Source organism: Megalopta genalis, chromosome 12 (genome assembly GCF_051020955.1).
Source record: "Megalopta genalis isolate 19385.01 chromosome 12, iyMegGena1_principal, whole genome shotgun sequence".
Classification (NCBI taxonomy): Eukaryota; Metazoa; Arthropoda; class Insecta; order Hymenoptera; family Halictidae; genus Megalopta; species Megalopta genalis.
Window position 1 is genome coordinate 12908499 of NC_135024.1, and position 25735 is coordinate 12934233.

Here is a 25735-nt window from a genome sequence, read left to right on the forward strand (position 1 = left end):
AAAAGATTTTATTGTATTTGAAGCTGATGTAACATTTTCTAACCTTAACTAATCGCAATCAATGTTTCGATCTATTAATGTAATTAATTCCATTTGTGCTATTAATAAGAAAAGGTTGAAGAAAAGATACAGTTTACATTAATAAACGTTTATTGTTCTTTAATCTTTTGTACATGTATCCAATTTCATAAAAATTGAAATATTATTGATACAATAAATTCCAAGATTTCTTAAATTAGTTTAGATTTAAATATACAGAATCAATTATAAATTAATGATCTATGATAATTAATTCATCTATACCCCAATCTTCATAACTGTTGTCAGGTAAATATCGTCTAATGACTATTGGAATTTTCCTTTGTTTTAGTTCTTTCATAGCAATCTGTAGTGGATCTGTCTCTCCTTCTAATTCTACCATTACTGGAGCACACATAGCTATTTGTAATGCTCTTGTTCCTAACACCCTAGCCCGTTCATACCTATGAATAATAAATAATTATTATTTTACTTATACACTCTTCTTATATCAGAATTCTAAAGTTACTTACTTTGTCATGTATCTAGTTGTAATCCGTTTTGATCTTTGCACCCCACCAGTGGCTTCGCCAGCTGCAAGTAGTTCTATATTCTCTCCATCTTCCTCTTGAGGCTCTAGTTCAATGTTGTCGTCGTCGTCAACATCATCAAAATCATCTGCTACTCTGTAAAATATAAATAAATATAATACATTGTTGGCAGGAAGATACTCTATGAAAAAAAAATGCATTCATGATGCAATGATTCGTTGCTGATATAATTGAAGATTGTTTTTATTAATCTTGAGTATTCTTGTTTTGTGTATATCAAAACACGTGATCAGATTAGAAAACAATTACATTTTTCTAGGTTATATATACTACAAACGTGTAAACTATACGAAACTTGTGTACATTGCGTAATAAATTAATCGTTTACTCACTCGTCCCCATCAAAATCATCATCTGCCATTTTTCACAATTAATTGAATAAGAATTTCTATCTTCCTATCTTCCTTTCTCTCTTCCTATCCACAATAAGAAACTATCATTTTATGCATCCATCTTCGCTCATTTCCTTTAGCGAGAGAACGGGACAGAACGACATCAGCGGGCTCTATGTGTGAACGATGGCCGTTTGGCGGCAAAGCGTCGTACACGCGTTGTCGACGGAGATATTTTCTTGACCTACACGAACGTAAAACCTCTACGACACTTTTCCTCACTAGCATTTTCGTCAAAGATATCTACAGAATCAGATGTAGTAGTCAATTTTCGTATCCAGTATAGAACTTTTCGTAAATATGCAAATGTATTGCATAGAAAATACGTTCTTCGACATTTTTTAAAACTTTAACGATCGTTTAACAGTACTTAGACAGTACTTCTATCTTTCGAGATCGATTAGACCTTCCTAATGTTTTTAGTTTTCACATAATATCTTATTTTTATTAAAAATTGAACGTCTTTATAAAAATTCGAATTTTTAGAAAATTGAAAGCGATACAGTAATTTCGTTTTCGAATTCCTGTTGGAGAAGTGGATATTAGGTATTATTGGATATTAAGAAATCTAAAAAAGAAGTTGAAGTGGAATATAATCGATTAGAGTTGCCAGCCAATTTCTGAAATTTTCGAAATTTCAGTAGTACAAGTCAATCGCAAGTCAGACAAAACAATTTGAGTTACAACCTCCTCACATGTTCTCCTGATACAATTAGCAAGTAGTTTAAGTCAATGAAAAGTCAGACGTCAAAACTTTTTCACTGGCAGAAAAGGGAAATGAATGCATAGAGATAGAAACAAAAGATTTAGGAAAATCTACAAATGAAAAGACGTTTAGATTGAGTTTTATAGTATTTTTATTTTCGCATATTGCAGTTTTTATTCTATTTTGACTCGTTTTGAATGGGTTGTGTTGATGTGTTGTCTTGCTCACTTGCTATTTCCTCTCTTTGTCATTGACTATGAGGGCAGCACTGTTCAATTATGAATCGTCAATCAATTGGAGCACAGCAATTCGCTGCATTCACTCAATTCAAGAACCTCGTTGCCCCCGGATATGGTCCTTGAATTGAGAGATTACTGTATGCATATGGTGTACACCTGTGTTCACTCAGTTTTAAGAGAAAGTTGAGAACCTTTTCCAGCGTTAGACGGAGATTCAACCTTTAGAAAAGGAATACTAATCGCAATTTTCTTTCTCGGCTCGAAAGTTGCTTGAAAATCTACCTGCGCGTCCAGTTTTAATGTTTTTTACGGAAGGGTCACACTTTTCAACTTACCCGCTAATTAAAAAATGGAACTTTATCAAATACGAACAAATGTCGCATATAAATGCTGTGTTATGAACCAGCTTATTGAATGATGAAAATCAAAACTTGAATTGTAAAAATCGAATAATTAAAAGATAAAAATTCAATTATTCAATTATTCAATTAATATTATTCAATTTTTAAAATGAAGATTGTCTTTATCACATTCATGATTCATGTCCATATTTAAAATTATATTTTAGATTGTAATAAAAATATAAAATTTTTATAGAAGATTATCAGTGATGGTCTGGAATGTGCTACAAAATGGTGGAGGAGAGACCAGAGTGTACTGACAACACTACCATTGGAATCCACTGACATTTGGCATCATCCAATTCCGCTTGTGAGGTCTCTCTGCTACCACTTTGCAGCACAGTCCAGACCACCACTGATTCCCATATCATTCGACCTTGAGCCCGTCGCCATTTTGGTGGTGCAATCTGGCATCTCCGGCTCTGGTCTAGTGTGGCGGTATGAATAGCGTCACTTGGATTGGACTTATAGCTGTATCTGCATCAGCGTTTTTGAAAGTGATTTTCTAAGAGTTTTGGGAACTTACGTGAATTCTACATATTCATAGTATTTGGACAATTTATTTAGTTTAGTTTAGTTCAGTTTAGTTCAGTGTAGTTTAGCTTAGTTTAATTTAGGTGGTTAAATTAAAATAAAGTGCATCATGAGTGAGGAATCAAGTAAGTTAGTTAATTATTTAAAACTTTCTTCTGGATGAAAATATAATTATAAAGAAAAGTATTTCTATTGTTAAATTTTGTAAATTGTAAAAACATATAGTAATAATAATTTTTACAATCATGAAATAAATTGTAAACTAATTATGAATTTTAAATTGATAGGCAGTATCTCTGAAAGCTCTTCTCCTCCAACAAAAAGACGGGCTTCCGAACAAACATTTCGAGATAAATGGCTTGAAGACCCAACATTCTCTGCATGGCTGGCAAAATCAGACAATGTATTACATGCCTGGTGTCGAGCTTGCAAAAAGAATTTGAAGGCAAAGAAGAGCAATTTAGATTTACACTCTACATCACAGATGCACATATTAAGCATGCAGAGCTTAGGAGAAATGGGCACGAATGGATCCACGATAGGCGGTTTTGAAAGTCAAGTGAAAAGGGCAGAGATACGGTACACCTTGGATGTTGTGGACCATAATCTTAGTTTTTATTCACGTGGTCATTTTATTGGTATGGCCAAAGAGGTGACACCAGACAATGTTGTTTTACAACATTGCACGTTAAAGCGAAGTAAAATGGCAATGATAGTTAAAAATGTTTTAAGTAAATACATTGTTGAAGAAACAATGAGTATTTTACGTAATAAATATTTTTCTTTATTAATGGACGAGAGTACTGACATTTCATCCACCAAACATGTTTGTTTATTGGCACGATATGTGGATGGACCTCAAATAAAAACATATTTGTTAGACTACATTCGTATAAATGAAGCAAATGCTGAAAGTTTATTTCAATGTTTAATGTACTGCTTGGAAAGAAATAATTTACCGATAAATAATCTTGTAGGATTCAGTTTGGATAATGCAAGTGTTGCAGTTGGAACCAATAACTCTGTTGTAACACGTTTATTGGCAATTAACAAAGAGATTTGTGTAATCCCTTGCATTCGCCACTTGTTTCATTTAGTTACAAAGCATGCTTATTCTGTTTTGCCAGAAGATGTCGGAGATTTTTTAAGTGGCGTGTACTCGTACTTTAGTAAAAGTGATAAAAGAAAACAGGCATTAGAGGCTAAACAAAAAGCTCTAAATATGACAAAATTGATAATACTGGAACCATGTTTAACACGATGGCTAACATTATATAAAAGCATAGAAAGAATTCTAAGCCAGTGGCCAGCATTATGGGAAGTGTTTAGAGATGCTAGTAAAGAAAAAAAATCTTTGAAAGCACAAGCATTATATAATGTTTTTGAACAAGGATACATAAAAGCATACTTAGAATTTCTTAAATTGCCATTAGAGTTGTTTACAGAGTACAATATTGTATTTCAAAAATCAGATATAGCCATACATACACTACTAAGAGAGTGTACTATATTAACAAAACACATAGCTCAATTTTTTATAAAGCCTCAATGTATTCAGGCATCTAATACATTTGAAATTAATGTTGATGAAGAGGAGAATTTACTTCCATTAGAAGAAATATATATTGGCGAAGAAGCCCTGGCAACAATTAATCAATTGAAAGCGAAAGAAGAAAATAATGCAATAATTACAGAATTCTATGTGGATGTGCAAAATTTTTATAGAACTGCGTATAAAGAGCTAGGACAACGAATACCCCATAATGAATCATTTTTAAATTCTTTGAATTTTTTGAAACCAAAAGTTGCATTAGAAATTGGACACAGCGTAGAACCAATATATAATATAATTGCTAAATATCCAACTAAATTTGATAAAATAAGAATTGCGAGAGAATGGCGTCTCCTACCTACTAGCTTCACGAGTGACGAGAGACAAGAAATAATTTGTATGGACATAAAAAACTTTTGGCACAGAATTAGCACTGAAAAAGGCCCCGATGGAATAACACATTCCTTTAAGAATATTAGCAAACTTGCAGAGTTATGCATGACACTGCCTCATTCCAATGCGGACGTTGAAAGTCTTTTTTCACATGTAACAAATATTAAAACTTTTCATAGGAATAAATTACAACCCGGAACTGTATGTGCATTGGCAAGGGTGAAATTAGATTTACAAAACAAACAAAAAGATTCTGAAACGTACCCCATTCCAGATGAAATGATAAAATTGCACAACAGCAAAATGTATGAAAGAGAAAGTTTGCCATCACATTTAAAGGGTGTGTTATTATTAGATAACGATAGTGCCAGCGAATCGAGTGATAATGAAATTATTGTACCAGACTTGGAAATGTAGTTTTTGTAAATTATATATATATACTAGATGTCCAAGGTTTTTTCAGCCAAACGGTAGCGTATTCTATCAGTGAAAATAAGAAAAAAGTTATATAACATAGGCTCAAAAATGCTTTATTAAAAAATTATAAGAAAAATTCGAAATAACAATGGACTGATTTTCGTTCGATGTAAAAATATGTTAGTGGCATTTCTCTTATCCGCATTTACTTATCCAAGCTATGTTTACTAAGCCGTTTAAATTTTCGTAGATGTCAATGCTGTATTTTCAAAAACAGGCGACACTTCGAAATGTAGCATAATAAATATTCCCGACTAGTCCGTTATTGTTTCGTATCTCTCTTACAATTTTTTTAATAAAGCATTTCTCAGTCTGTGTTTATTTGACATTTTCTTCTTATTTTCGCTCGCAGAGTATGCTGATACCGTTTGGTCGAAAAAACCTAGGATACTCTGTATATTATATTTATGTGTACCATGTGGTGATGTATATAGCTATACGTGTATATTTATATATGTATTGTATATTTATTGTTGGATAGAAGGTAGAAAATGAAGGGACAGATTTCATTTTTGTACATGTATGTATATATGTTTTCAACTCTTGTACAGAAAATAATATAAATCTTGTAGGCATAAAGAATTGAATTACGAATAACGTGTTTTGAAAAGCACGAAAAAGAGAAAATATATTTATGTTGATTATAAATTGAAAATCATGAGACGCGGCAGTATCTCGCGTCAAGTAATTGAGTGGCGCGCGACGCTAGCCTGCATATCTTTTCTTTGAACAAAATGGTCAAAAATTTTAGTAACGATTTATTCTTTTAAACGATATCGTAATCAATTTTAACAATTGCCCAATTAAGTGTCATACCGAGATATTAATTTCATATACAGGTATAAAATATTTTTATCGTCCAGTGGCGATACTGCACTTTTGTGACTCTCATAGTTTTATATTTTTGTAGTATATGTTTCATAAATACTATTTCCACCATTTAAATATTCGCGCCGCATACGCTTATTGCCTCCATATGATATTCGTACTTGTAGTAGAAATGAAATATATGGAATATTCGCTTCTTGCTAACGTGCCTAAATTCGCGAACTATCGGTAACGCTGAGCGTGGACATGAAAATGATAAGGAGCTTTTAGAGCTCCCCAAAGCTAAAACAGAAAAATCCATAAGATGCGATGTCTGTTTTGCAAACAAGACTGGCCACAGCAGAAGGCTGTGTTGGAGTAAAAAACAGATACGTTTGACATGCGGCCAATTTCTGAAATATCTGTAAAGATATGTAGATCATGTATGTTATACTGTAATTCTTCAGCTTTGATTTAGACATTGCTTCGAACTTCGAAGAAGTTATAGTCGAATTGTTTTTCTCCGAAATATCGGTCGGAATTTATCGATTTGTCAAAGTTGTTTCTCTACAAACCGGAATATATTATTATAAGTGTGAATCTCTAGATTTACTTTGCTCCCGCAATGGTTCAATAATATATAAATCAATACGTTCTTAATTAATGAATCACATATAAGTATAATCAGAAATGATTCTTGATATTTCCGCTGTGTATTTACAGCATTCAGACCTGCCTATAGCGCCATTCAACATTGCGACAAAATGCTCAAACTGTTAGCCAATTATCGACATGTGAAAGCGACTGGCATGTAGCACAGATGCAGATAATATAAATCTCTTCCTAATCAATCTTATTAATTTTCTATCTTGTCGCCAATTTGTACCAATTAATTATTAAATTATATTAATGGACGTTAGGCCACATTGTAAATATTAATTCAACTTTTCCTTCTTTCTTATCAGTGAATTTCATTTATAAAATAATTTATAATAAATCTTCGAAGAGGAAATACAATCGTTTCAAAGAGAATAATTTATTTATTGATATAATAATTTCTAGTGAAAGTATTTAAATTACAAAAACACTGAGAGCTAAAAGAAAATTATACTTGTGAATCATAATGTCATAATTAATTAATTTATTTAAATGTATATCTCTCAGCAAAGTACTATTGGCGCCACCCGTGGCAAAACGCTGAAACTGCTGGCCGATTATCGACCTGTCAAAGCGACAGGGAGAGCAGTGATGGCGCCACTCGTGTCGTAGCGATCAAACTGCTAGCCAATTGCCGACCTATGTGTAAATTCCAAGAATGATTAATAATTATATAATTAGAAAAGAAATGTTGAATAAAATAATTATATGTGAAAGCTACCAAATGTCTAGCTTCCTTAAACGGCACCCGATTATAAACTACTCCAAATTGTTTAATTACTAACGATTTCAGCCGAGGTTAATGTTATTTCCTACATTAGTACTTTGACCTATCTATTCCATTATTAGCTACAATTATATGTATATCAGATTTCATCGATTTTTGAAGACTTTCATGAGGGGAGGAAGAGAGAAATTTTGGTAGCATCAGGCAAACGGTGTTCGATCGATTCAAACAATTCTATTCATCGGCATTCGCCATTAATTTTAGGATTACGATAAATCGGTCGATTAATGCTAAAAATTTTCCTAAAGCTTCGGTACACAAAGAGTTCATTTGCCGCGGCGACGGCTAATTCATGGCGGTATGCGCGTTCTTTGTTAGACCGCAGTGGTTCGCGACGATTTATAATTAACCTCGCGTTTGAGCGAGATCTACAACAAAACCCGACGTCGACGGCGACGCCTGGAAATGGAAATGGACGTCGCCGCTAGAGAGTCTCATCGACCAGCTTTTCAATAAAATAAACAATCGCGCGACTGCCTGTTTCCGCTCACGTAAATTATCCAATCGCCGTTTAATTATTCCTGCATCGAGACGATCGAACGATCCTTTCGCCGTTTAAAAATAATCCGACCCGCCAGAACCACGATTAGCAATGACAGCGAATTTCCGAACGGCGCGTATATTTTCCACGAGCAAAGCTGCTGCCGCATTGAACTTCTCGCGTATCACGATTGCACAAACATCCGCAGTCCGCCGATAGCGGTCTCGTTCTCATTTTTTATTAGGGAGTCGCTGCGGAAAGGGCCATTCTCGTTTGCACGGCAACAATCCGAGGCTTTTACGGTCCGTTACATTAATACTAATCATACCGAACCGTTGCTCCGGCATACCAGAACGCCCACCGATTGCAAAATTCCGCGAGAATTGCGGCACTCCGCCCGATTCGACACACGGCGCAAAGAAGATGTTTCGCGATTCTTCTAGTCAAATGAAATTGTTGCTGTAATTGTCGGTTGTCAGATCAGATATTAATCCTCTGCTGTGTTGATGGCACTGGTTGCCATTTAGGCAATTGTTCCTCAAGTTTTCTGGACGTTTAACACTTTCAGCATCGCTCGCATATCGGAATCATCTGTTCATTTGTTCATTTGAAAATTAATGTTCGCTCTGATCTCTTATATCTTCCAAATTCTATAAAGATCCGCGAAATGTATAATGATCGATCTCCTACAAAGAGAGAGAGAGAGAGAGAGAGAGAGAGAGAGAGAGAGAGAGAGAGAGAGAGAGAGAGAGAGAGAGAGAGAGAGAGAGAGGAGAGAGAGAGAGAAAGAGAGAGAAGAGAGAGAGAGAGAGAGATTCCAATATTAATTCGACGGAATCATTTGTTCATTTGAAAATTAATGTACGCTCTGATCTCTTATATCTTCCAAATTCCATAAAGATCCGCGAAATGTATAATGATCGATCTCCTACAAAGAGAGAGAGAGAGAGAAAGAGAGAGAAGAGAGAGAGAGAGAGATTCCAATATTAATTCGACGGAATCATTTGTTCATTTGAAAATTAATGTACGCTCTGATCTCTTATATCTTCCAAATTCCATAAAGATCCGCGAAATGTATAATGATCGATCTCCTACAAAGAGAGAGAGAGAGAGAGAAAGAGAGAGAAGAGAGAGAGAGATTCCAATATTAATTCGACGGAATCATTTGTTCATTTGAAAATTAATGTACGCTCTGATCTCTTATATCTTCCAAATTCCATAAAGATCCGCGAAATGTATAATGATCGATCTCCTACAAAGAGAGAGAGAGAGAGAGAAAGAGAGAGAAGAGAGAGAGAGAGATTCCAATATTAATTCGACGGAATCATTTGTTCATTTGAAAATTAATGTACGCTCTGATCTCTTATATCTTCCAAATTCCATAAAGATCCGCGAAATGTATAATGATCGATCTCCTACAAAGAGAGAGAGAGAGAGAGAAAGAGAGAGAGAGAGAGAGAGAGAGAGAGAAAGAGAGAGAAGAGAGAGAGAGATTCCAATATTAATTCGACGGAATCATTTGTTCCTTTGAAAATTAATATACGCTCTGATCTCTTATATCTTCCAAATTCCATAAAGATCCGCGAAATGTATAATAATCGATCTCGTACAGAGAGATTCCAATATTAATTCGACTAAATTAAACACTTCAATTTGACGAAAATTTCGCGGTTGTCGGCGGCGTGTTGTCAAACGAACACCCGGAACGGTCCAGGCCGTTCTCGCGAAAGGGTCGCGGAGCTGTTTTTTGGATTTCGATCGCGACTGTGCAGCGAATGCGGGGGACGTAATCGAGGCAATCAGGGTACCTATTTCCAGTAGGAGGGAAAGCGCAGCAAACTGGCGCAATAATTACAGCGATAACTTCGAGGGCGGGGGTTCGGTTGGTCCCGAAGAATCCGCATTATCCGCGGGACTTTCGCTAGTGGCTGTGCGTCCGGATTCCGTGCGCACGGCGAGGACGACGCTTCGGAGGATACGAGGATGGTAGGAGGACGTGGCGAGGTCGAGACGAGGTCGAGACGAGGACGAAACAAGGAGGAAGCGCGGCCGGTGTCGGAAAGAGACGCGGGACCTTATCAATATTATCAGTGGGCCGCGTGCGAGGGGGGTGAAGATGGGGCGGCGTAATCGGGTGGCTGGCTGGACGGCGAGACGGGGATGGAGAGGCAGGAGAGGTCGGTGTGGGTTGAAACGCGCAAGCGCCGGCTGGCAACCGACCCCCCTAGCGGTGCCGTCGTCGCCGGCGTCGTCTTCCGTCGTCGTCGTCGTCGTCGCCGAGAGAGACGTCGGCCCGTCGCGACTCCTCGTAGTTTTCAGTTCGGACCGAACGACGGCGACTAGCGGAAACCCGCCACTGAGGGACAGCGATCCCTCGTCTCGCAATCGAGCGGTCTCTCGCGCGTTCACACGGGCTCTACCGCGGATTTGCACGCGCGCACCTTGGCCACCCTGGGCACGCGGGTGTACGGGAACAACGCCTCCGCTCGGGACGCCGCACCGCGCCGGTAGACGCACCCGATTAAAAAGGTGGGAGCAGCAGCACGCGGGAAGCAACAGTGTACAGCCGGAACAACGGGCTGGGTCAGCGATTGTGCCGGTTGCTTCTAATAGTTCTGGTTCTGGTTCTGACTCCGTTCGCCGTTTTCCGTTCCGGCTCGGGATCCTGGCGGTGGGATGGAAGGCTCGCGAGAATCTCCGTGCACCTCGCCGAGGACGATAGTAGGTCAGTGACGCAGGAGCGAGAGCCGTTCGTCGCAAGGTGGAACGCGGGGATATCGTCCCCGTCGGTGGTTCGGTGACACGTCGTTACGAGAAGAAGGGGAGGAGCTCGATTTTTCATCGATTTTTTCATCTCGCCACGCGAACGAGAGAGCAGAGGAGAGGAGAGACCCCGCGGAAGGCCCGAAAGGCTGGGAAGGTTCGCCGTGTTCGGTGAGGAGGCTCGCGCAGGAACTAGCGGCAGAGGTCGCGGAACGGTGGTTGTTCGGCGCGGCGGGCAGTGTCAGTGGCCGTCGCCAACAGGTTACTCGGGCCGAATGAGTATTTCGAGAAATATCGAGGGGAGAAGGTTGCGAGAGCCGCCTCGTGACGCGCGCCGTCGCTGCCGCCGCCTCCTCTCGGTCGGTTCCCTCGGAGAATGAAGAAGAGGTATAAAAATACCTGTCCCTGAGGCTGCTCGAGAGAGCTCGTGGTGAGATGCACGACTGGCTGACCCCCGTGAACCAGGACATTCGACTCGGGGTTGTGCGCGTTCCGACGTGACACCGGGTGCTCACGGTACTCTCGTCCGCGCGGCTTCGGACACGAACTTGGATCAATCGGAGAGGACCACCTTGGACCCATCGTCGCGGACACCGCCTCGCGGTTCTGGAAATAGTCGAGCGGCCACGTGCCTTCCACCGCGATTCCCGTGGCTGGATATCTTCGTCCTCCGATCGTGTCCCTACGAGCCTGCGTCACCGTTCTCCCGAATCACGGCCATGATACACGGGATTTTCTATTTTCTGCCGAGTCGGGATTTCGCAGCGGAGAAACAGGCGGACGGCACGCGCGGGACACACGGTCGTTCCTGCTCGTATTCACGGCACCGGTGAACTCGACGACGACTCGACGACAGCGCCAGGTGTGTGCGGAAACGTGCCCGGAAACGTGTCTCCGGCAGGCGACGCTCTCGTGGAGAATGTCCGCGGTATGCGCTGCTCCTGCGAGACGTCGTCCGGCCGCAGGTGAGCTCGACACGGAGCCGACGAGGTCGAATCCGCACCGGATCACTCCCATCGCCTTCATCGCCCTCTCCGAAGGGAACGCGCGAGCGAGGCGTCGTCCTTCCGCGCCGAGCAGAAACCCGCTGGAGGAACAGGCGGAAGGTGGTCGCCGGAAGGATTAGGACGAGGACGCGTCGACGCTGTTCTGGAATTCGCGGAGAAAAGCCTGTGCCGCGGACCGATATCGCCCTATAAATAGATGTTTTCTCGCGTGGATCGCGCGTCTTGAGCCGGCCAGCACACGTTCGTCCGAAGTAGCCGAAACAGAGGCAGAAGAGCTCGTGACACGCGCCGCGAGGGCCTTCCCCGTGTCCTTGGATCTTGACCGGTTGCGGGACACGCGGCATGGCCGAGGGACAACCTCCGACCATTTAGGATAAATCTAGGTAGAAAGAAAACCGGGTCCAACCAACGAAAAGCATCCGCGAGTTCCGCTTCTTTTTCGGAGAGGAGGATAGAACGGCGAGTTCTGCGCTGGAAGAAGACGAGTCGCTCGATTCGGAGAGAGGTCGTTCCTCGAGCCGAGAGGCCAAAGGCCAACAGCAGCACCAGCAGCACACGCGTCATCGTTTACGTGGAACTTCCTCGGTGGCCACTTTTCCTCGTTCATTATCCTACACTTTTGTACCTACGCAAGGAAGCCGAAGCCAAAGGAACATCGTTCGACGTCCGAGCAGCAACGAATCTTATATTCTCTTTCACTCTCTCAATTTCTCTTTTTTCTCTTTCTCTCTCTTTCTGTCACCCTCTTCAACCCCTTCCGCTGGTTCTCCCACCCTTCACATATACACACACAGAAATAGGCAAGAACAAAGGGTTCAGGAACGAAAATCGTGAGGACACGTTGCCGTTATTAGCTGGTGCTTCTCTCTATCTCAATTTCCCCTCTTCCCCCTCTGACTCTTTCTCTCTCTCTCTCTTTCTCTCTCTTTTTCTTTCTTTCTGTCTTCTCACCCTGTCTTTCTCTACATTTCTTTCTCTCTGTCCTCGATGATCATTATGCTCAACTCGTGCTGTGCTTTTTTCTACCGTGCTTGTACGCATGCTGCGAGTGTTTTCTCAGTGCTGTAGTGTTACGCGTTAATTATTACACAGGCTTAACGAGCCCACGTTCGAACGCCAAACGTTTCGTCGGCCCAGGTACCTGGGAATAGTCCTGAGATGCCTGTTAGACGAGGTCACGTGGCGCCCAGGACAACGATCATCGAGACCATCATCAGAAAGTTCGATACGCACGGTGAGTACCCCTGATCATCCGCGATATTTAACGCTCGAACGGTCGCCGGGCATATCGGCGTCTCTTTCTCTCGACGCGTCATGGAGAAAATGCTCCGGCTAATTTGGTGCGCCTCCTGAAATAAAGTAATGCCATTCAAATTTATTCATGAGGCGCCAGGAACACCTGACTGCTTAGAGATTAACTCTCGGTGCCCCGTGACCGATCAATGCGGTCCTATGTTCGCGTCGTTTTTCCTTTTTATCGGTCGCAAGATCCTCTCCTTATGCCGAAGAATACGAACGATCGACGAAACAACCTTTTTAAAAGAGATCATCGGCGATTCCGACGTGGAAAAGGAAACGCGGTGAACGCGAACACTCGGACACGCTTTCGGGTCTAAATAGACTCGGCACCGGTACTCCGAGGGGAGGGGGGAGGGGTGAAAGAAAAGCTAACTCCGAACGCCACAATTACCGAATATCTTAAGACGACCGACCCACTTTGCGTTTCCCGTTTCGCAATCACTGGAAACACAAAGGATCTTCCGACGGGGGAAGATTACTTTGACAGAGAACGCGGTGCATCGCAACGTTAATAGAGTTACCTGCCGGCAAACCAGATGGAACCTTAAATAAAGTTCCATTTTCGCCCGGATTAAATTCGTCCGGCATCCGCCGCGATTGTGCCGAGTCGGTTAATTAGCATTGCTCCACGCGAGTTTCTGATCGTCTCCGTGAAAACAGTGGCACCGTAATTGTAGATTGCTCGACACCGGAGGAAAACAACGATGCAATTTTACGCAAAATTATAAAACGATCGCGCTCTCTCCGGCGCACTTGTCCGTTCTCTCCCGTTCGCTCTTGTCCTCGCGCACGTGTACAGCCCCGGCCTACTGATTAATTTATCGCGAGCCGTTTACACGCAGACGGGACGGACACGATAGCGACAGGGCCGCGAGATGGAAAATTTTAATTAAACCCGGAGACGATCAATTTCCACGGTTCGACGTGCGCTTTTCCTCGGCGGAGGCGTCCCCGTCGATTAGGTTAACGGGGAGGCGACGCGAACCGGCCAATCGAATAAAGCGAAATTGATTGCGTCGTTTTTGATCCCGTTCGCGGGAGCTACTTTTCTCCCCAGCTCCCAGCCTCTCCTCGCCGCTTTTTCTTATTTTCATAATATCGCGAGGTCGCGTGTAAACTTTAATGAAAGTTTTGCCTCGAGTGGCGGAATTCTCCCGGCCCGTTTCTCGGCCGACGAAGAAATAGATGAAAATAAAGTCAGCCGGGGGTCCGGACGATCCTCGTTCTGGCCGGCTCTCGATAGAATCGAAGAGTTTTTCAGAAGTGCCCCACCTGGTATATATGGGACGAGCAGGCATCGAGCCAGAACTCCATTTTCAATATTATTTAAAACATCTCCGCCGGAGAGAGCCGTGGTTCGGCGGGGGCCCGAGAGGGGGCCCTCCCCCCCTATATCTCGTGATGGCGAAGAGGCTCGGTTAAACGGAGGAAAGGGGTAGTTCTGTTTCACAATGGGACAATGCATGTCACTGGCAATATCACTCGAGGCATGCCACGAGTCCTCGCCGGGGAACAGAACCTAACAGAACCCGCGGAAAACCGGTCGGCCAGGGGGTTAGGGGGTCGCCAAGGGAGCAGCGGATTGATTGCATCTCGGCCCTTCGCGTTCCTCCACTGACGTCACTTTCCTCGGAGAAGATCGCGTTATTCGTTCTTCTCCCTACGTCGAACAAATCTACGAGACCTCTCCTCCCTGCTTCAGGGGACTTCAATCCCTTGCCTACTTCGACGAGTGCGACTCGCGATGGTGGTTTTATAGTGGTAACGCATTAACCCTTCCGGGAGGTCAACGTATCGATATTGTTTAGAATTCTAAGGCCATAAGATTTAGAATGCGGACGTGACTTTCGTAGCTGTTTCTTGAGTTCGAATAGTCAAAAAGAAACTCCAAATCGCATCCTTGGACTTTCTCCTGGCCATCGTAAACCCCTTGGAACGTGAAGTGCACATGCGGACCCCAGGACAGACCAGCGGAATTGGCAAAAATCCGGGGCCCCGAACTTTCTATTTTTTAACAATCTAATGGGCGATATTTGCAACAAAATCCGTATTGGCTGGTGGGAGTTCCTATCGTGTTGAAAAATCCAAGGGGTAGGGATTGGAAGTCGACGTGGAATACGAGCCACAAGAACTTTGGCAGAAGCAAAAAAAAATCAGAAACAGAATCTCCCTCGCAAAGATCGGGATAGAACAAGGCTCTTGCCGGCCACTGTTGACGGCCATCTTTCAAGGCTCTCGCTGGCCATCGTTGACGGCCACTTTTAATACACGAGCGTTAAATTAAGTGTTTTTGAACCGGCAAAATAACGCCACGCTCGATACAAACGTGGTTACAGTATCAGGACTGTAAATTTTGTTCAAGACGTTTGCAAGCTTATCGTTTGATTCTGTAGATTACAAAATATCGGAATGTACAGTGGTGTGCATAATTATAGACTCAAAGTAACTTATTGTTACCGATATCTGAACGAAAACTTAACGAAATATCGTGTTGATTTGTTTCCATTTTCTATTATTTCTAATATAGCAATACACAAATATAATGTTTCCTTATGTTCTTTTTAAATATACAGGGTGTTTCAGTTAAAGGAGGCCTCCTATAGTGTTGTAAATAATTATAAACTCAAAGTAATTTCTACATTTTTAGTGGTATTTAAACAAAAACCAAAAAAGAGCTATATTTGTATATTTTTTATTAATTGTAATATAGAAATATACAAATATGGTGTTTTGTTAAGATTTTAGTTTAACAATCACAAAAAATGTAAAAGTTACTTTGAGTCTATAATTATTCACTTCCTCTGTTTTTGAAGTATGTGGTGAACAGTCTAGTATTGTGAGGAAAATATTTAAAAAATTATCGTGAAGGAAGGATTAACACTAAATCAACCATAATGTCGATATTATATAGACTAGTTTCTTAAGAAACGATTGAATAAATTCCTTTATACGTGTTTTGTCGAAAGGAAAGTCTAAATAAATTCAGTCTTGCTATTTTTCTAAAGCATCACCCGTTAAATTCGAATGACGAATAAGAGAAAAAGACTTAACGAATCAAATACGTGGCACTATTGAATAACTATTCAACCGAATAAAAATTGATCTACATGACAATTGAACCGAATAAGAATTTATTCGAATAAGAAAGTATCTGTTATTCGTATAAGGAATTATTCGTACAGGAAGTCATTCAGAAAATAATCGATGTGAATAAAAATTGTAGAATATAAAACGCTTTTCTCATAATTCATCGAATAATTTATTCCGTTGTTTTTTACAATCCACTTATCTTCAGATATTGAATCGGAAAGTGTGGTTGTTGTAAAAATAGCAAGAAGTAAACACACATGTCTACAGTATCAGGGTGGTCGTGAATTTGGAATGTACTCGTATCAATATAATCTTGCGAAGTTACGTAAAAATAGAAACAGTCAACAATTATTAGCATTATTATTCGAATAATTTTAAAATCTCTATTCAGATAATTTATTCGAATGAAGAATACAAAATTATTCAGATAAATAGAGACGGAATAGATTCTTAAGAATAATGAATTATTGCTATCCGAATAAAACATCCGATAAACAAGAACTCATTTGAATAATTATTTTAGATAAATGTTTATATATATTCGAAAGTATTCGAATAATGCCAAACTCTGGTGTTAAGTACGAATTCTGTTCCATTGATACCAATATTTAAGCGTTCAAGTAAATGTAGGAACACGATAATTATAAATTTTCATTTTCTTCGACGAAACGATTACAATCGAAGATGCTTCAACCATCCGCCGGCGGACATAGTCTCGCGGCACCCGCGAGTCAGAATTCTTTTCTTTTGCCAACTACGATGCTGGAGTCAGTTTCCATTTTTGTTATATCAAGAGAAAATTACGTGTAGTTATTATTTATTAATTAGTAACTGCGAAAAAAATTAATATTCTTTTTTACGATAAACATGTGTTTTTATATCGCCTTTCTCTCTTCTATGTATTCGGAATAATTCGCTATTTTATCATAATAAACAACGTTCTTTTGCAACGTTTTAAAACAATATCGCTCTTGAGTCACATTTGACACTGTGTCCGCCGTGCGTGCAAATATCGCGACGTCCGCTGTCCGGGGGTTAATCATTGTAACAGCGAAGGAAATGACAGAGCAAAGGGTTAATCCTGACAAAGGTGTTTCACAGAATTTCACGCGGACGCTTTCCGCGGGACGGGATCCAAAGGGTAGGATAACCCCTCGCCGTAATTTAACGAGTCGGACTGGTGGCGGAGATCTCTAGCAATATGCTGTTAGGTATGAATATTGTTCCGTTCCTTCAAGTCGGAATCAAATTCTGTTCTCTTGTCACCAATATTCAACACGTTCAGTGCCGCGCGAGTCACGTGTGGATAACACTAATTTTTAACTAGGGTTTTGAAATTCATTTTATCGTAATATTTTTGATGTAATAATTTTTATTGTAATAATTTGTTCAATAGAACAAATTGAATGTTACTGGGATTTGTAGAAGACAAAATAGCTGAACCTATATTTCCTATGGTAAATTTTCACTTTCTAGTTTCAGTTTTATTAATTAAAATGACTTTGATATTGCGTGAACTTTTCGAGTTAATATTTGGTATTTAACGTGTTAACACTAGATTTACGGAACCCGTCAAAATGAAAGGTCACTAATTTTTTAATTTACATATCGTAAAGATACATTTATGAGATATTTAATCAATTTATATGGTACTTATGGAAAATGTTACAATAATACTTGTTAAAAATCAGAATAAATGTCTTATTGTTGTCGAAATCAAATTCTGTTCTCTTGTCACCAATATTCAACACGTTCAGTGCCGCGCGAGTCACGTGTGGATAACACTAATTTTTAACTAGGGTTTTGAAATTCATTTTCATTGTAATATTTTTGATGTAATAATTGTCATTGTAATAATTTGTTCAATAGAACAAATTGAATGTTACTAGGATTTGTAGAAGACAAAATAGCTGAACCTATATTTCCTATGGTAAATTTTCACTTTCTAGTTTCAGTTTTATTAATTAAATGACTTTGATATTGCGTGAACTTTTCGAGTTAATATTTGGTATTTAACGTGTTAACACTAGATTTACGGAACCCGTCAAAATGACAGGTTACTAATTTTTTAATTTACGATTAGTCATATCGTAAAGATACATTTATGAGTTATTTAATCGATTTATATAGTACTTATGGCAAATGTTACAGTAACACTTGTTAAAAATCAGAATAAATGTCTTATTGTTACTTTTATAAACTAATATAAAACAGCTGTTTTTTGTGGTCTGTAAAGCTAGTGTTAAACATACAGATAGATATAAACACACAATGAATATAAAGTTCCTTTTTCTTCGAAGAAATTACGGTACATTCTCCGGAATTGACGCTCAACTTGGAAACATGGAAAATGGACAATTTGGGAAGAGGAGGTACGACGATTAATCGCATCTTGCGGCTCGTTTTTATAAAAACGTGCCGCAATAATGGGAATAATAGCCGGAATAATCGTACCTCCTCTTCCCTAATTGTCCATTTTAGTTTCCAAGCTGAGCGCGAATTAGGGAGAATTTACCGTATTACGAATCGAAACGGTTCTAATCGTTGCGATCGTAAAGAAAATGGCACGGCAAGGGGTTAACTGCTCGAGAGAGCGTCGCGCGCGTTTGCATAAAGGTCCTGGCTGGTGCCAACAGATGCGATTCGCGGCAAAACGTATTTCCGTCGGCGGAAGACGATGAGTCGTCGTCGAGGCTAACCGCGAGGGTGTAGGGTAGTCTCGAAAGGGAAAGCGACCGGTTTCGGGGAGATCTTTTCTCGTCGATCTATCTTGTCTTGGGAATGTTCGGAAGTCGGGAAGAGAGGAGAGCGGATCTCTCGGAATCGTGTCTCGATGACACAGTGGTTCCTTTTCGGCTGGAACCCGTTTCCCTCGCAATTTCCGCCGGGAGTTTCGCGACACGGGTGTCCGCGTAGGGTGCGTCGGGCAGTAAGGGGGGGAGGAGGGTGGAACAAGCGGATGAGGTCGCTCGTATCATCGCTCGTTTACAAAAGCCAGCGGGCTGTCGTACGGAAGGGCGTACGGTAATAGGCATTAACGCGATAAATTCTTGGGAAACCTTTGGAGCGCCAATTTATATAATAAAAAATATGTATGCCAGCCCCTTCAGGGTGGGCTTTTGTTCCGGTGGCATTGCTGTCCGTCAAGCCTTGGCTTCTAATCTGACGTCCTCTCTATAGCGAGCACATCCAACCCCGTTCACCGCCTCGTTTCTCTTTTTTTCTTTTTAGCTGGCACCGCCTCCACCGCCACCTCCTCCCCCCCTGTTCCTCTTCCACCTTCTCCGCCCGCGCCTCCGCCGCTTCTTCTTCATCAGCCATCGGCCATCTTCTCGATACTCTTCAGCTGTCCTCTTGTATCCTAATCGAATACGACGTTGGAGGGCAATCTATCCCGCAGGCAAATGCCGGCAAATTGCATCCGAGGTCCTTGAAAACAGCTAAATCGTACCGCGATCGACCAACCATCATCTCTTTGGCCAAAGTCGACGACGACGCCGGGATTTCTTCCCCTGAATAGCAAATGAACCGGCCTAGCTCTCGACGCGCTAAGTCGCTTAACCCTAAAATGTCGACCTTTGTCGCGTCGTCGACGCGACCGGAGACGGGGCTTATCATTAGAGCCCGTATCCACGTTCCAATCCTCTCGCTACCACGGCCAGAGATTTCTCTTTCGTTGATTTCCACTCGTTTTTGTTCGACCCGATGCGCTCCCTACGCGATTTGCTCGCAACTCTCGGTGTCGCTAACGACTACCGTTAACAGCTTCGTTTCGACACAATACCGTCGCCGAGGGAGGCGCATAATTTCAATCGACAACGTCGGTGAAATTGATTTCCCGCGCGCGGATGAATCGGCGGCACCGTTTGGGATTTAGGTGTTTCGGGTCCCGGGGAAGCATCGTCTCGATTCGTCGAGAGAAAAGTGTGTCGAACAGCACCGACGAGCGGATGATCGAGCTGCTGGCTGATACGGCGGAGTTTCGGCGTCGCTTCCGGCGCCAGAAATCGACTGGAACTTCAGATAGTTGAATCACGACGCGACGCGACGCGGCTCGGCTCGGCTCGGCTTGGCGCCGCGATTTTCTTTGGCCCCAGTTCGAAACACCGCTCCCGGTAATTTCGAGAGAGAGAGAGAGGGAGAGAGAGATTCTCCCCGCGATGATTTTCGTAAACATAAATCCGTCGAATCCGTCGTAAACGCCACGCAACAATTTCGCCTCGGTCGAAGCGGATTCGCGAGGCGGTCCCGAGACCAGCTGCGGTGGGGGCGCGTTGTAATTAAATCGTTCGCCGGATAAGAGAAATTTATAAGCAACAACAACGTGGCCGGCACGATTCCGAGCGCGGCTCGATCCGAATTGTCGACTTTTAATAGCTTCGTACACGAAAACGACAGCCGGTGCCAGGTTCCTGGTGTCACATTTTCGAGCCGGCCCGAGCTCGTGTACGCGTGAACACGGCTCGCAAAGCTTTACCGACCACCTGTCCTTGACACCGATCACCTCCTCAACGTAATTAACATCGCGTTCAATCCTAATTGCGATTACGTTACGTCGTAATTTCCCAAAGCAACCGCGCCCAGGCGCGCACCCCGCGAACGCGTTCGTTCCGAGAACTGTGCGGGATTGTTCTAAACAAATAATTCTAGGCTACTACTTACTGTAAATATCGATAAAACAAGGGGTGTGCGCGCGCGCGTGTTAGAGATTGTTATAGGGCGAACTTGGTTTAAATGTGTGAATGAGCGAATGTGAAACGGAGTTGGGCATTATTCGAATTGTTTCGAATCAATAATAATAATAATATAATAATGAGTGCATTCTTTTTAGACGAATAATTTGTTCGAGCAACAATTATTTATTATTCGTGACAAATTATACTATCTTTTTTTTATTCGTTACACATTATTCTACCCTTTTTATTCGAATAATTCTACCCTTTTTATTCGAATAATCCTACCATTTTTATACCCTACCCTTTAATAACTGTTTTGGCCGTTTTCTTACGTAATTTTTTAAGCATATTTGCACCCGAAGGAAGATTATCTAGTTATGCATCAGTGGCCAATCGATCCAACAGTAGCAAACATTCCGATGCAGCAATTGATAAAAAGGTTAATTGTAAGAATTAACATCGAAGAAATCAACAAAGTAATAAGAAATATATTCCATAATTTTTATTAAAAAATCGACGATTTTTCAAATTAGTATCTGTACAAATAGATTCTTATTTGAATAACAAATAACTTCATATTAGAATTAATTTTTACTCGAATTCGATCTTAGTCGATATTCGATTGGATATTTGAGTCGTTTATTTTGAAAGTGGCCACCAAAACCATCGAGCTAGCTATTTTAATATTTACATTTCTACGTTGTATATAATTTCACTTCGGCAAAGCCTTTAGAGCACAGTAATCCTTAAAAACACAGAAACGTTATACTACCAAAGTTATCAGTTACCAATATTTTAAAATTTATTAATTCATTGGACTGGAAACTATTTTAACTGTAAAACTAAAATAATTTTTCTGACTTATAGTAGTATTTCCATTTTATGCGACAAAGTGCATTTTATGCGTATGAAATTGAATCTTGCGACACTTTAGTTACAATTACATTTTAAACAAGTTTTTAAATCTGAACTTTGATAATACAAAAATTATCTCGAAACGTGATATAACAATTTTAGCGGTGCCTCAGAGTCGCCACTCGAGTGCAAAGGGTTAAAATGCAAAATCTCTAAATATCTGGATTTAAAAATAAATGGACTTAGGCCACTTTCAAAATAAACGGTTCATTTATTCGATGCTGACGAATAAAATATTTTATATATATATTTATCATCCCTGATATGGACGAATATTTAGAATGAATGTAGCCTGAGAGAAAGAGATAGAGGGAGAGAGAGAGAGAGAGAGAGAGAGAGAGAGAGAGAGAGAGAGAGAGAGAGAGAGAGAGAGAGAGAGAGAGAGGAATCATAGGAAGAAAGGGGAAGAGCGAGAAAAAGAAAAATTTAGAGAGAGAGAGAGAGAATATCAGAGGAGGAAAGAATCAGAAAGCGAGAGAGAGAGAGAGAGAGAGAGAGAGAATATCAGAGGAAGAAAGAATCAGAGAGAGAGAGAGACTCTGTGAACGAATGAAAATGCAAGGGTGAAGAAGATAGCCGAATGTGGATTATTGATTTGTTATTGCGATTTGTGTGCATACCGAACGATGTTATAGTCTGTTAACTAAATATTTATCAGTATAGGCAGAGGTATTGTTTGGTTTCCATCATTATGAATCTAATAAGAACAGCGAATCTCGGTCAAATATTTCAACTCGCTCAAATATTTTGCACGTCGACTTGTTTCATTGACTTGTATTATTATTATTATTATTATTATTATTATTATTATTATTATTATTATTATTATTTACGGGTATCGTGCTTCATACAAATTTATTTCTGAATGCATCCAACGAATTCTTAAAGAAATCGATCCTGTGTATACAGCTGTAAGTTGGTTTTGCGCACAGACGACTCGACTTTTCTCAAGGATTTTAAAGGAGCATTTTAAATGAAACTAGATCAGGACAAGCAATGCGACTGTTTAGAATTTTATGTGAGAAAAAGTAACGTCAGGAAAATAAATCCGCGTTGCCACAGCGAGAGGAGGCCAACGGATGTCGGAATCGGATCGTAATTGTGATACGTGAAGGGGATGAAAGGAGGACGAAGAAATCTGTGGGGAATTCTTCCGCTAGCAGTAATGTGTTACTTATAGTTATGGTGACCACGCGTTCTTTATAGTACTTTTTATAGTACTTTATAGTACTTTATAGTACTCTTATAGCACTATGATTTCTTTCACAGCTACGTTGTTGATTAACGCTTGTTTGTCACTAATAAACTCTTACGTGACACATTATTTATATTTATTGTTTGCCAATCTTGAACTCAATATTTGAATATCGATAATCAAAATCTTTTACATTGATAATTCTTGTCTCTTATTACGATTTAAAAGACGCAAATAACATCCATGTTAAGAGAACAGTCTTTAATTTTACCGGTCTGTATCTTTAGATGTATATTTTTTCTAAAAGGGCAATTTTATCCTTTATCCTGTGAACAACTTCAAATCATTTTATTTTGTATTTTAAACAATTTTATATTTTACTTGACGAAGTTTTGTATAGTAAAAATACAGAGAACGTGTTAAACTCTGTCAACATAGATGGATTGCAAATTTGAAGTGCTTTGCATATAAAGAGAGAGAGGTGGCTTTCAAAACGACGTGAAAAGTTGTCGAATTTAACGACTCCACTGAAAGGGTATTCAGTGAACAATATGTGGACCAGTAAAAAAGAACTCGATTAAAAATCGAAACATTGAAAGCATGCATTTATACCAAACGCGCAACCTTGACATACATTGCATGCAGTTTCATGAATTTTTCGAACACAGACCTAATTTATGAACTCTCGAACGGCGAACCTTTTTGACAAAAATATTTATAATTTTATAATTATAAATTATAATTTATAATTTTATTATATCATTTATAATTTTATTTATCAATTTGTTCAACGCCTGTTTTAATGGAACATCTGGAAATTTTAATTAATTGTCAGAAACTGGATAGTAAAACAACAATGTTTATCTTTTGGGTCAAAATAAACCCCGCCGTGCGAGTTCTAACCCGTTAAATGCCAAACGACATCTCACAAAATTCCCGCAATATCAAAGTCATTGAATTAATTAAACCGAAACTAGAAAGTAATTTCCCACAGCAAGTATTAGTTTAATTGTTTCGTATTCTAAAAATCTTATTAACATTCAATTCGTTCAATATATTACAATAGAAAAGAAATTTAAAAACCTAGTTAAAAATTAGTGTCCGCTCCAAAAGTATTAGGACACTCACAGAAAATTAAATAAATTTAAGAATCCGATAGGAAATTGTCATAATTTAACAATTCTCACAATTAAAGTTAATTGTATGAAACTGTAACACGTACATATATTTATATATTTTTTCCATTATAATAAAAGTAATGTCAATCTAATAAAAGAAAATTAAATTTTCTTTTCATCGATAATATCCACCCCGTTTTGTAATTACTTCTTGGACTAACTTCGGCATTCATTTTATTAGGTTGTCTATTATTTCTGACCCTTTTTGGTTCCATGCATGTTGTGTAGTATTTAAATTTCGAAAACATATCGTACGAAATGAACTCAGCATATGTTTGCAGTAAAGAATATGCAATAAATGGATAAACTGATTGTATAAGTAACAAACACTTCTAACTTAGCCCTTTGCACTCGACGCCATTTTAACTGTAAATCTAAAATAATTTTTCTGACCTATAACGCTTCCATTCTATGACATTTATGTGCATTTCATGCATATGAAATTGAGTCTTGTCACTTACACAACAGTTACGCTTTTAACAATCTTTTAAATCTAAACTTTAATAATATAAAAATCATGTTGGAACGTGATATAACAATTTTAGTGGTGTCTCAGTGTCACCACGCGAGTGCAAAGGATTAATACGTACTTCCGAAAATACGATGCCATAATACTTAATACAAAACATAAAACATAACCTAGATTGAATGAAAAATTGCAATTTATACTAAATCAGTAGGTATTCTAATACCTTTGGAAGAGGGATGTTTTATATTGCTACGTAATAGTAACAAGCATTTTTGGCGATTGTTATCATAATTAGTCTGCGGATTTTTATGCATAATAAAAATCGTATTAATAAGTTAATCGGAAGAATCGTAAGTTCGATAAAAACATCTTTTTCTCTTTCAATCACTTCAATAAATCGTATAATAATATAAAAATATTAAATTCGTTTAATGTCTTTACAGTTTTGTATTTGATCTAGTCAGTTTTGCTAAAAATGCATCAAATCCGCTGTCTAATCATAATATACGTTCAATGAAACGAAACTGTACAGATTCCCCATAAACGTATCTTTATAATTTCAATAATCGCGAATTAAAAAATTCGGCACATTTTGACGTGTTCCGTAAATCTATAAAAAAATATAGAACAATTAATTAATATAAAATTATTAATTAAATATAAAACAATTCCAGATTTGACTTTTACTATCTCAAAAAAAAAACCCCAAAAAACTGTGATCGCCGTGCTTATGGTAGAGATCCCGAATAGAACAGCGGTACCGAAGGCAAGGCAGAAGTATTTACACGAGATGTGACCTTTTTCCGCGAGGTGGAAAATCGGCTCTCGCCGATGTTATCGCGTTAGTGATCCGATAACCGGCCGACAGAAAACGCAACGGGCCTGATCGAGTGGATCATGCCGCGTTCGTGTTTCCGATCTCGCCGCCGGTCTTCCCGCGTTCTCAATGTTTCTTTCGTCGTCGTTTACGCGGCGAGATGTACGTGTACATAATAACGAGGATACGTGTGCTGCTGCGCGCGATAAATTCGTCCAGAAACTTTGGGCTGCTGCCAGGATGGATATTTAAAATTCTCCGCGGTCCTCCA

At 39.9% G+C, this 25735-nt stretch overlaps 3 protein-coding genes across 15 annotated transcripts in view; 2 read left to right on the forward strand and 1 right to left on the reverse strand.

Moving 5' to 3' along the window:
- Window positions 1-132: 132 nt before the first annotated feature.
- On the reverse strand, window positions 133-1130 carry RpII18 (RNA polymerase II subunit RpII18). The gene is made up of 3 exons (XM_033474924.2): window positions 962-1130; window positions 552-704; window positions 133-482 (listed from the first exon to the last, which is right to left on the reverse strand). The coding sequence occupies exons 1-3, from the start codon at window positions 988-990 to the stop codon at window positions 272-274; spliced, it is 393 nt and encodes a 130-aa protein (XP_033330815.1). The 5' UTR covers window positions 991-1130; the 3' UTR covers window positions 133-271.
- An 887-nt stretch (window positions 1131-2017) lies between these two features.
- LOC117222954 (uncharacterized) lies at window positions 2018-6730 on the forward strand. Its single transcript, XM_033475023.2, has 2 exons — window positions 2018-3026; window positions 3189-6730. Exons 1-2 carry the CDS (start codon window positions 3011-3013, stop codon window positions 5261-5263), a joined length of 2091 nt encoding a protein of 696 aa, XP_033330914.2. The 5' UTR covers window positions 2018-3010; the 3' UTR covers window positions 5264-6730.
- A 3584-nt stretch (window positions 6731-10314) lies between these two features.
- sei (potassium voltage-gated channel seizure) overlaps window positions 10315-25735 on the forward strand; it is a 324051-nt gene continuing 308630 nt past the window's right edge. For 11 of the 13 annotated variants that reach the window (XM_033474900.2, XM_076525504.1, XM_076525513.1 and 8 more), the window contains exon 1: window positions 10315-13059. In XM_033474900.2, coding sequence (XP_033330791.1) covers window positions 12984-13059 — 76 coding nt within the window. In that variant the 5' untranslated portion in view covers window positions 10315-12983. The remainder of the gene's footprint in view (window positions 13060-25735) is intronic. The other 2 variants (XM_076525508.1, XM_076525514.1) reach the window with 1 other exon arrangement.